This window comes from Ipomoea triloba, chromosome 5, assembly GCF_003576645.1.
Source record: "Ipomoea triloba cultivar NCNSP0323 chromosome 5, ASM357664v1".
Classification (NCBI taxonomy): domain Eukaryota; kingdom Viridiplantae; phylum Streptophyta; class Magnoliopsida; order Solanales; family Convolvulaceae; genus Ipomoea; species Ipomoea triloba.
The window spans coordinates 23,795,106-23,807,154 of NC_044920.1; the positions used below are offsets into that span (position 1 = coordinate 23,795,106).

Consider the following 12,049-nt stretch of genomic DNA (forward strand, 5'->3'; position numbering starts at 1 on the left):
TTCGTCTTCCCCATAAGAAGGCCTAAGCGATCGGAAAAGGTTGCCTTCTCCAAAGAAGGCGACTAGGAGCCATTGTTGTCGGAGATTTGTTGAATTTTTTGTTGGAATATAAATGACCGCCTACAACAGGTTTGTGATTGGTTGTTGGACTTCTTTGATAAAAAAAATAAGGCATTTGAGGGTTTTGTTGCACTTTTTTAAAGTTTAGGGACCTAATTTATTTTTTGTAAAGTTTAGGGACCTATTTGATCATTTTCTCAAATTTTTATTACTCTGTATTTTTTTTTTTTGGATGCAGAAAGAAATTGAAGTTACTATCTAATAGTATATATTGAGTAAATATCACTTTTGTGCAATAGTCCGCAAATTAGACATAAGAAAGGAATATTTTGTGTAGCAACTAGCAAGCTCGACCCAAAGTGAGTTAACTCACAAACCACACAAGAGTGATTAACTGCTTAGTTTCAACATTTTGAAACTAATTTAATTTAAAATACATATTGTAGGGTAGAAAAATATAATTAATTTCCCCATGCAGCCATGACAATTGACAATGTATGTATATACAATGCATGATATTGGCTATAACGAACTAGCAAAGAAATAGGAATGCTCATAAGTTCCGAAAGAAGAGACATCTATCTGAGGTACGCGATATGATGATACTTACAGCTCCAGATCGAGTGATCTGATCAAACAGTTGGTGTGCGTGGGTGGAAAGGACTCAATAATGGGGAGAACGAAGACGGAGATGTTGATGACCACGGTTGCGCTGCTGATACACATAGAAGCGTCAGTGGTGGAGGCGCTGCGAATCGACGTGAAATCCGGATCAACCAAGTGCATCAAGGAGGAGATGCAACTCAACACCATGACCATCGGCAAGTACGCCGTCGTCAACCCTTTTATGGACCACGACGTGCCCGACACCCACAAAATCACCGTCCGGGTTTGCCTCTTCCCTCCGTTCACATCTCCGCCCAATATTATTGCATTTTATCCTCGAGATCGAAATTATTGACTAATTGGAATCGATTGCAGGTGACGTCTCCATTTGGGCAGTACTATCACTATTCGGTTGATACAGATCACGGCAATTTCGCATTTACAGCGTCGGAAGAAGGCGACCACACGATTTGTTTCCGAGCAGCTGATCACACCCCTCCTTACACTGTTTCCGTTGAGTTTGAATGGAAGTCTGGCTATGCCACGATTGATTGGTCAAAAATCGCCAAGAGACGCCAGATACAAGTAATAATCAATCATTCACTATACACGCATTGAATTTGTATATCAATCCCGATCAATCCGGTGACTCAATTTTACTTACAGGTAGTGGAATTCGAGCTCAGGAAAATGTTCGACACTGTGCTAAATATCCACGATGAGATGTTCTACCTCCGCGAACGGTAAGAATTGAAGAAGATGAAATCATGCATACCTTCATCATTCCTGCATCAATCTGTAATGTGTATGTTCAATTATTTCTACAATTTAGGGGGGAAGAAATGCAGAAACTGAACAGAGCAACTAACACAAAGATGGCAACCTTCAGCTTTCTGTCTCTCCTAGTTTGCTTGTCCGTGGCCGCTCTGCAAATATGGCATCTCAAGAAATTCTTCGAGCGAAAGAAGCTCGTCTGATTCCACAATTTCTTCTAATTTGTTGCATCATATGATATTTGGTTATAAATTATTAATCACACTTACTCCTCATATATACAATCTTGCTATTCTTCTGCTAGTGTAGTTCATGCTTCATACACAATTTTTTTAAACACTCATGACTCTTTACAAGATAGTATATGCTTTATATTTTTTCAGTCTTTTTTAGTTCAAAAAATTAATATTCACACCACAAAGATTCGATCCTAATACCATAACAGTACATAGTAATGGCTCATACATGACTTTTAGTTGCATATATAATTACTAAATATTGTAGCTTAGAGTTAATACAATAATTAAATAACTTCAAATGTTATAAATAAAGTAATAGATATTACAAGTTTGATTATAGTTGATAAAAAGAAAAAAAGTAAATTAGTTTAAATTGTTGTAAATTACCGTTTGATGAACTTAATTGGAGTTGAGGTGGTAAGTAAAGCTGAGGAGTCAGCAACACGTGGGACCGATTCCACGATTTGGCTCAAAGTGGATGCTTCAATGTGCCATTAAATGGTGCCACGTCAGATTGGGAACCGCTATTAACAGATATGGTTTGTCTTCCATCATCTTCCTCACGCCTCTGTAGCTCATCTATATACCATCTTCTCTCCTGCATTCCCAGTTCCGTAGTTGGAGTGATTTTGAATTTTGAGTTGGGGGAAAAGGAGAGCAACGATGGAGGTTGCGTCTGCTTCGTCGTGCCGGAGCAGATTCTTAACGGAATGGTGCCGGAAGCGGGAGCTGAATACGAAGTGGCGTTTTAATGCTTTACGGGGGAAACAGAAACTGAAATGGGTGAAGACGAGGACGCAAATGGTGAATGCTTCGACTTACTCTTCCAGAATCAGCACCGACATTCCTCTCTATGAAGTCCCCGGGGTAATCACATCTATTTCGTTTTGGTACTATGCCTTACATTGCTAGCTCATCGTTCTATGATTTCTATGTCGGTAGTGGTGGTGTGAAATTGAAATGGAACATTTGAAACTGCAGGCTTCGTTTGATCGATATCTGGAGGATAAGCCCCGAGTTTTCAAGGCTATATTTCCAGACAAAAGGAGGAGTCAACAACTCAATGAGGTACAGTCAACGTCCCCTTATCTATGCCTGCATTTCTACATATTGTCAAGTTTTGTTGATTACGATGCATTTTTGGAGCGTCCTTATCTCCCTCGTTGTAACGATACTGCAATTGTATATAAACGCTAGGTGTATTAGAAACAAACTAAGGATAAAAATTAGGGCATATATTTGTGGTGGTTGTAAATCTGCCTTGTCTTTCTAAGTCGGGGAACATACTAATAAACACAATCTGTCAATACTCATCGGAATAATTTCTCTCTGATTTCTGTTTCTTTTGGGTTTATGTCATGTAATCATGTATGCTTTGTTGAAGCGCTTGTCCTTGTGAACCAATCCACATGTGCTTACATAGACACTGACTTGTGGAGTTAAATCATCAAAGGGAGGAGGAGCCCGAAATGGGTGGAGCAGGATTTTCCTACTAGAATCCTGGATTGGATTCTTACCAGCATCCTCTGCTGTGTGGTTTTCAGGCTATTACGATTAACCTGCATCTTGTTTTTGGGTTTTGTAAAGCAATTACAATTCTGTATTGATCTAGATGATGTTTATGTGTATGTGGAATAATTATACAGGGTAAAGGAGGAACAATAAGAGCCTAAGAGGTAGAAAGTAAAACTTTGATAAAAACAGCATGCACCTTATCATGAGAAGTGCATAAGTGCTTAATGTAGTATGCTCGCGTACTGTGATGGCTGAGTATTAGTTGCATTCATGAGGAATGGAGAATCCACATGCTACCCTGCCCATACAGTTCCTATTCCTAACTGTGTTGCCAATAATTGACATGAGATTGAGATGTAAATCCTAAGGAATAGGATACCCAGCTGGGGTTCCTACTGATGCTAACAGCATGCAGTTCATCATGAGAAGTGCATGTTTGTGCTTAATGTAGTGTATACTCGCGAATTGTGATGGCTGAATATTAGTTGTATCCAGGAAGAATGGAGAATCCACATGCTACCCATACAGTTCCTATTCCTAACCGTGCTGCCAGTAATTGACATGAGATTGCAATGTAAATCCCAAGGGATAGGATACCCGTCTGGGGTTCCTACTGATGTTTCTAAGGTCCTTGAGCTTGACATTGTAAGTATCTTTGGTAAACTACATCATAGTTTCAGTTATTGAATCCTCGTTTCCTCTAAACTTGATGCAGAAAACAAACTACTCCATATTATTCTGCAGATCAGATGGGAGCTTCAGGGGCTGGATGACATGCTGAAGCCATCTCAGTTCTCACTTGGCGTTAAAGGCGCCCTATACCCTGACAGACGTGGACTGAGAAGCAGGCTTAAGGGCCAGCTGCAGTTGACTATAAGCTTTGTTCTTCCTCCTGTGCTTGCTCTGGTCCCTGAACATGTTCGCCAAGATGTCGCAGAGTCGGTTAGATTCTCACCACCTTTGTGTTTTTTCCTATTTGTATTACCCAAAAGAATTCCTATACCTGCAAAATCTTTCTGACCCACATTTTTGTAAATAATTTATTCTGTGTAGGTTCTAAAAACACTAGTGGAGAACATGAAGACCAAAGTAAATGGTAGCTTGCTTGCAGATTATAGTGAGTTCAAGAGGGAAACCTCAAGATCGAGTCTAGTCTGAGGTGTTGTTTAAACTTTAAAGCAGATGATAGAGTTTAGTCGACCCGACTACATATTGAACCCCCGTAGGAATTGAATCAGACAAGAGGTTGAGAACTCAAAAGTTCTGAAGGCTTTTAGGATGCAGAGACTCTCAATATGTCTACAATTTGAGTAGATTTCATGTCGGATGTCGGACCTTAATTACAGTGTAATGAATATTGTTCACATATGTTTTGAACATTGTTCATACTCATGACGAATGTTGTCCTTAGATATACAGTTATCACGTCATTTTATTTGATGTAAGAGGTTATATCCATCTCAATGTATGTATTTAAAGAGAATTTATACTTGGGAATAGTGGGTGTATACTTGTAATTTCATATAAATAGTACAAGTGACTTGCCTTTAAAAAGGCTAGTGGCTCTACCAAGTTGGTGGATATATTAACTTTTTTTTTTGGAAGAAAATGAAAATATTCATTAATTCAAAGTGTTCAAAGAAATACTGTAACATCTAACTAAGCTAGAAAGGGAGCATAATTCCACTCGGCACAACCTATTTTAGAAATCACATCCTCTGCAATTAAGTAAACCGTCATATTCGCATGGCAAATAAAAAGTTAATGTCTACAAAGGACCTAGCATGGCAAATAAAAAGTTAATGTCTGCAAAGGACCTAGCTATTTCTTTGATCGAGAGTTGAAATACTGGATTCAGTCTTTAATTCCTTCACCACCAATTTAGCATCAAACTCCATTTGAACTTGGTTGACTTAGAGCCAACTTAGTGCTTTTAGAGTAAGCATCTAGAGTAAGCTTTATACTATTTGTCTTCTTGACTTTCAATCCCAAAACCATCCAAACCAGACAGCAGTAGACCACAACTCACAGCACAGTTCAGACTTTCACATTCCGCAATTTGCACTTCAGCAGTTCAGCCGCATGGCCCGCATGTTTTTCTACAATCTTCAAGTTGTAAGTTTATATGCAATTTTTCATTTCGTTTTTATTCTCTGAAGTTTTGGATCTTTTTTATGAATTATTCTTTATTGGAGCAAGATTCATCAGTCCTCACCACAACAAAAAGTCTAGATGATATTGTAGTTAAATGGTAGCTAAATGTCAAACGAGCTGATTGCTTTTGTAGTTCTGTTAGATGTGTTTTTGGTGAGTTTCGAGGAGACTCACGTATTTAGATGATATTTAGACCATATGACGTCGGTTAAATTTAGACATTGTTCTAACATAAATAATATATAACGTCTAATATACAACGTATTTAAAAAATGACGTCGATTTTGAAAAAAAAAATCGAAGTCGTTTTTCAACAATTTTATATAATAATAAAAAATCGAATAGTGCATATGATGTTGGTTATTCATATCACCGACGTTGTATGTATTCTTATATATACAATATATATATATATACACACACACACACATACATAATTATTTTTATTTTGATATACAATGTCGATTATTTGAAATAATCGACGTGAAAGCTAAGGTTTATTTAAAAATATCATACATTTTTTTACGTCGATTTGTTTAAAAATCAACATTATATGTTATTTTTGTAGTTTTGTGATTGGCCTCAACACCAACAAATTCTGGCTTTGCCTCTGTACGTAGGTATAGCTTGAATGACATTTTTAAGAACTTCTTTTCCGTCCTTGATAAGAATCTATTGTTCCAACTTCTAATTCTCTCAACCACTTTATATCTTTTATAAAACTCAATATTTTTTTAGTAACTATAAGATTTCAAATTTAATTTTTATTGACCTTATTGATTGGTTGAAGTGATTATTTATGAACAATTTAAATTATTTTACTTCTTTTATTAGTTAGGAATTTAGGTCATAAGACAGACTTTCGTGAAATAACAATTGCAAGTTTCCTTTTTTAAAAAATTCTGTAACATACAGTATTAAAAAAAATTCTGTAACATTTGGTATTGAATATGACACGTGTTATAAAAAAATACGACACGTACAGTAATATGACGACAGGTTGACTGAAAGCCGTGTAGCGAAATTTGCAGTTAGCGTGCCGCTAGTATCGCAACTCTCAAATCTCAAAGTGAAGTTATCCCCGCCCCCGCTTTCTTCCATTAGCTTATTTTGTTTGATTCCTCTTTAGTCAACTTTAGAAAAGAGTAGAAAGTAAGAAAGCAGCTGTGTATTGATATTCATATTCATGCTTCTGCTCAGCAATCACGAATTTGTTTACCGTCTAGGGTTCACGGTTGCTTGTAGTTTTTGACTTTTGAATGACTTAGCTGTGCTCAAGGATTGCGAATGATGCTTTTCTCTGCGCTTCTTACTTCAGTTGGAATCAACCTCGGCCTTTGCGTCTTGTTCTTCATTTTGTATTCTGTACTGAGGAAGCAGCCGGGGAATGCCGACGTTTATGCTCCGCGCCTACTTGCCGACGGGAAATCTCGGCGGAGAGTTCATTTTGACTTGGATAGATTACTGCCGTCTGCTGGTTGGATTACAGGGGCCTGGCGACCCTCAGAAGCTGAGCTCTTGTCGGTTTCCGGTTTGGACGCTGTAGTTTTCATGCGAATTTTTATATTCAGGTAACTTAAGTGTCGGTTTTGGGTTCTGGTGTGTATTGGCATATTTTGGTGATTATGAGCTAATTTGGTTTTTGTTTTATCTGAATAAACCTTTCAGTTTTAAAGTGTTTGCATTTGCTACGGCAATTGGGGTCTTCGTTCTCCTTCCCATCAATTACATGGGGAATCAGCTTATTCTTGATTTTACTGACCTGCCAAACAAATCCTTGGAATCATTTACTATTTCAAATGTTGATGATGGATCAAACAGGTGATTACATATTGATTACACAGCAGTAGCAATGAAATTCCAATGGAGTGAAACTGTGAAACATGTTTAGATGGCAAAAGCATAAATGCCAAATTTAATGTGTAAATCTTTCTGTACATGGGAAACTCACCTGTACTTCAATAAGTTCCCAAAATTACTTATAGAGTGACATTTAGTTCTAGGTAACAATCATTTGACTGTAAAACTGAAAGTTGTCTCTTTTGGTCTTTCTAAGGTTATGGATTCACTTCTCTGCTGTGTATGTGTTCACGGTGTTTGTTTGGTATCTTCTTTATGCTGTGAGTATTCCACCCGTCTTTACTTATTTTATGGTTCACTTGTTGCTGCAATGATGTGAATCTATGGAAGTCAACTTGTTGCTGAGATGCTATATAATTTGCAGGAATATGACTATATTTCATCAAAAAGGCTTGCTTCTTTCCACTCATCAAAACCTAAGCCACATCAATTCACGGTTTTAGTTAGAAGCATTCCACCATCCCCAGGGAAAAGCTACAGTGATGTCATTGAGAGCTTTTTCACCGAGTATTATCCTTCTACATATCTCTCACACTGTGTTGTCCGCAGAAAAAACAAACTCAAAGGCCTCATTGTAAGATTTTAATGTGGCATATTTAACCATCATACAATGGATATGAACTGCTCCATAATGTTGTGTATGATTTTATTCTTTTTATGTAACTTTCAATGCCAACTTCCCCAGAGTTTTTTTTTTTTTTTCAGAGTTTATGAGACTTTAATGCTAATGATGCAAAAATGTTATTGCACTATATTAACTAAGGAATGAACTGCAGAATGATAGACTTTAGTTCATTCTTTGCCTTGATAATTAGGGATTTATAGCAACTATATACTTGCAGTATAGATGCTAACTATATTTCCCGTTTCTTTCAATGCATCTAAGTTCTGTGCAATATGCATTGCAGAGTGATAGAGCGGAACAATCTTCAGTGGTGGTAAAGGTAATTTTGAAACCTCTATGATTGTTCTATTAGCCATATAACTTGTTTATGAAATATCTAATATTTGGCATTCAGTGCAGTGTACTGAGCTATACTATGCTCGTTTGTATGGATTTGATTTGTTGTCGACAAACATATACAGTTATCCCTTCATTTTTTTTTAAACTTCAGGCCTCATGAGAACATCTAATTGTTTGTTATTGACTAAACCTTCTTTAATGTTAGGAGGTGGCAGCGGCCTTTGTATCTTTCAAAACACGGTTTGGGACAGCAGTAGCTTTACACATTCGGCAAGGCATAAAGCCCACAGAATGGGTTACCGAGCCAGCTCCAGATCCAGAGGATGTATATTGGCCCTTTTTTTCAGCATCATTTGCTAAAAGATGGTTCTTCAATGTTGCCGTTTATATTGCATCTGTTGTTCTCACAATTCTGTTCCTTGGACCTGTTCTCCTAGTGCAAGGTCTTACCCATCTGGAACAGCTGGAGATTTGGTTTCCCTCTCTAAAAAGTGTATTGGAAGTGTAAGTATTCAGTTCTATTGTCTTAGTTTCATGCAAATCACCGTGTTAAGTTTCATTGCAATCTCAAATGCATCCATGGGACATGTATATTTCTAAATTCTAACCCTTGAGTGTTTAGTTGGATGGAAAACTTTTTCCTTCCTTAAATTTGGGGAAAATTAGATTTTCCTCCGTTTGGTTCATGGAAAACTTTTTTCTACTGGAAAATGTTTTTCTCAAGAATGAGGAAAAAGTTTTCAACTCGTGCCCCTTGGTATTTTGTTTTCTATGGAAAATTAGTAGGACAAATTTTGCCCTCTAGAACTTTAATTACCCTTATTATTATTATTATTATTGTTGTTGTTGTTGTTGTTGTTGTTGTTGTTGTTATTATTATTATTATTATTATTATTATTATTATTGTGTAGGGGTATATTTGGTTTTTATACCCATTGTTCTTTATAATTCCAAACTCAACCAAACAATGGAATCAATATTCCCAATAATTTCTTTTTCACCAACCAAACAATGTAATTAATCTTCCTGATAATTTCTTTCTATGGAATTTCAATTCCATTCCTCAAATATTTCGGCGAACCAAACAGGCCTGGTTCCTGTTTATGTTTACCATGTGTATTTTGTGGTGTTCTCACTTTGAATAGCTGAGCCATTTTGCTGCAATAATACTTGCATTTCTAAATGTAAGCTTTTCTTTGACTTTCATGCAGAAAATTTGTTAGTCAAGTGGTTACAGGATATCTGCCTAGTCTCATTCTTCAGATGTTTCTCGCACTAGTGCCACCCATTATGATTATTTTCTCATCCATACAAGGTTATATTGCACTGAGTCAGATTGGAAGAAGTGCGTGCTTCAAAGTTCTGTGGTTTACAATTTGGAACATTTTCTTTGCAAATGTTTTATCTGGGTCGGTTCTTTACCGTGTTCAAATATTTCTTGAGCTGAAGAACATCCCTAGCATATTAGCCGTAGCAGTTCCGAGTCAGGTAAGTGCATATTGGTCATCAATGTTGTAGCAGACGCTAGCACTAGTCGGGCGCCTGGGGTACCTAGCCACCTAGGTGGGTGAGTAATAATAATAAGAAAAAGACAGTAGTGTACACATTGCACACCAAAAAAAAAACACACTCAGCCAGATTCTGGCGCCTAGGCCGCGTAGTCGGCCGACTAATGTCTGCCTAAGGGTAAAAATTAAAATCCCCTTGGCCTAAGCCGATTTTTACAATAGTGCTGGTCATTGTTGAATTGTACTTTTGCTAAATATCAATATTTCTTCCCCTCTTTCCTTTTGTTTTGGCAGGCATCTTTCTTCATTGCCTATGTTGTGACATCTGGATGGACCAGCACAGCCTCTGAAGTTTTTCGGCTAAAACCTTTTCTTTTCAGTTTTTTTAAGAAGAGATTTTGCAAAGCATCTAATGAAGATTTTGAGGTTCCATCAATGAAATACCACAGAGATATTCCACGGCTTCTTTTATTTGGTCTTGTTGGTATAATATACTTCTTCTTAGCGCCCCTAATCTTGCCATTTATTGTTCTTTACTACTGTTTGGGATACGTCATTTATCGCCACCAGGTTGGTAGATTACATACTGCTCCTAGATTCCTAAATTGCTCAAATTTTTTTCTATATATGTAACTTTATATTGGATTTATTCATTTCTTTTTTTTTTTTTTTTTGCAGCTACTAAATGTATACGCACCCAAATACGAGACAGATGGACAATTTTGGCCTATAGTGCATGATTCAACAATATTTTCATTGATTCTGATGCATGTTATTGCCATTGGAATATTTGGGTTAAAGAAGCTTTCATTAGCTTCCAGCTTAACCATCCCTCTTCCAATCCTCACTCTTATATTTAATAGCTACTGCCGGAGAAGATTCTTACCAATATTCAAGTCTTTTTCCGCTGAGGTATGTCTATCATGAAAGTAATTTGCTTATTTGCTAAGGTTATAATATTGTTTAGAACTACATCACAGTACACGTATTAGTAAACAGTCCCCACGCTTTATATCCTTTCCCTCACTCCTAAATCATGATTATACACTTCAACTGCTATATTCTGTATGTTAAGAGTCAACATTGAAAATATAAGAGAGAACATATGGGTTTATAAGACCATGGGTTACTAACAAATTGATTGGATTTAATCTTTTAGTGTGGTTTGACTCATGTGCATTATAGCCCATTTAAGTGACATTGGCCCAATCTTTAGATATAACATGGTAGTCTCACATTGATAAAATAAGAGAGAACATATGGGACCCACTTGTTTTCAGGTGGTCAACTGGTAAGAAACTAAATTAACAAATCTTGATCTTGACTAGCAACAGGCATATACTAAACTGAATTAACAAATCTTGATCTTCACTAGCACAGGCAAGACATGATTGGTAGTTTAATTGTGTTTTAGTGATGATAAAAGCAACATACTTCACGTTAGATTGCATTGCATTTCATATTTATATTTATTATTGACTAAATGGTAGCCATGGCTGAAAAAAGCTTATGGAAGTCTTAAAGCTAAATGCGTTTTTGTTCAGATGGATTACAAGCTTCTCAATGAATTCCAACTTGGCTGCCTTAACTATTTTCTTTTCTTCCTCGAATGTTTAGCTAACTGTTTCCTGTCCTGCCATGGATTGTTTCTTATGATACAGAGTTTAATAAAGAAGGATAGAAGTGATGAAAAGGATCCTACAATATCCGCTTTTCACAATGAACTCGCGACTGCCTATGAAGATCCATCTCTAATGCCAGCCAATTATACTGGAAACAATGACACGCATACAACTCCACTTCTTCATACGCTATAGGCCGACAATTGAAAGGTAAATGGTTAAAACTACAAATCGTTGCATGGAAGCCGTGGTCACTTGTAACTTGTAAGGTACTCTGCTAGAGAGATACCGAAGCAGTGGAGGAGAAAAAGTATTCTTTTTGTGTTTTCTCTGCCTTGTACCATTGTAAAATATTTGATAGTCCACTCTTATTTCATTTACTTTCTATTGACATTAAGCTTTTATTGTACACTGTCTTATGTAATTTACAGTTTTGTTTTTTCTTTGTATATATACCAGTCATGCTTTCATTTTCAGTTCCATTTTCTCCCTCCCAACTGGAAATGTTCATCACAACTGCAAGCAATGATTCATCATTGTACAGTTGTAATGTCCATTTTACTTGCCGAGTCTTAACCTACCAAATGGGTCATCATAGTGCCTGTAATCTGTCTTAAAATATGCATCTTATTGTTTGATGATTTCCATTTGGCTATGTCATGCCATTTTTTGCTTCTCATCTTCACAACATGCATTTTAAATATACCAACATTCTTTTCTTTTTTTTTTTTTTTTTTTTTTTTTTTT

The 12,049-nt window shown here is 36.6% G+C and overlaps 3 protein-coding genes across 3 annotated transcripts; all 3 read left to right on the plus strand.

The window, feature by feature from the left end:
* The first annotated feature begins 730 nt into the window (after positions 1 to 730).
* On the plus strand, positions 731 to 1,643 carry LOC116020440 (transmembrane emp24 domain-containing protein p24delta7-like). Its single transcript, XM_031260913.1, has 4 exons — positions 731 to 949; positions 1,042 to 1,251; positions 1,333 to 1,409; positions 1,499 to 1,643. Exons 1-4 carry the CDS (start codon positions 731 to 733, stop codon positions 1,641 to 1,643), a joined length of 651 nt encoding a protein of 216 aa, XP_031116773.1.
* A 591-nt stretch (positions 1,644 to 2,234) lies between these two features.
* LOC116018811 lies at positions 2,235 to 4,775 on the plus strand. The gene is made up of 5 exons (XM_031258812.1): positions 2,235 to 2,546; positions 2,661 to 2,747; positions 3,690 to 3,839; positions 3,939 to 4,136; positions 4,248 to 4,775. Exons 1-5 carry the CDS (start codon positions 2,343 to 2,345, stop codon positions 4,350 to 4,352), a joined length of 744 nt encoding a protein of 247 aa, XP_031114672.1. The 5' UTR covers positions 2,235 to 2,342; the 3' UTR covers positions 4,353 to 4,775.
* A 1,618-nt stretch (positions 4,776 to 6,393) lies between these two features.
* Positions 6,394 to 11,778, plus strand: LOC116020091 (CSC1-like protein HYP1). The gene is made up of 10 exons (XM_031260565.1): positions 6,394 to 6,919; positions 7,017 to 7,169; positions 7,405 to 7,468; positions 7,573 to 7,782; positions 8,117 to 8,152; positions 8,378 to 8,676; positions 9,384 to 9,660; positions 9,975 to 10,250; positions 10,359 to 10,592; positions 11,342 to 11,778. The coding sequence occupies exons 1-10, from the start codon at positions 6,636 to 6,638 to the stop codon at positions 11,495 to 11,497; spliced, it is 1,989 nt and encodes a 662-aa protein (XP_031116425.1). The 5' UTR covers positions 6,394 to 6,635; the 3' UTR covers positions 11,498 to 11,778.
* Positions 11,779 to 12,049: the final 271 nt, after the last annotated feature.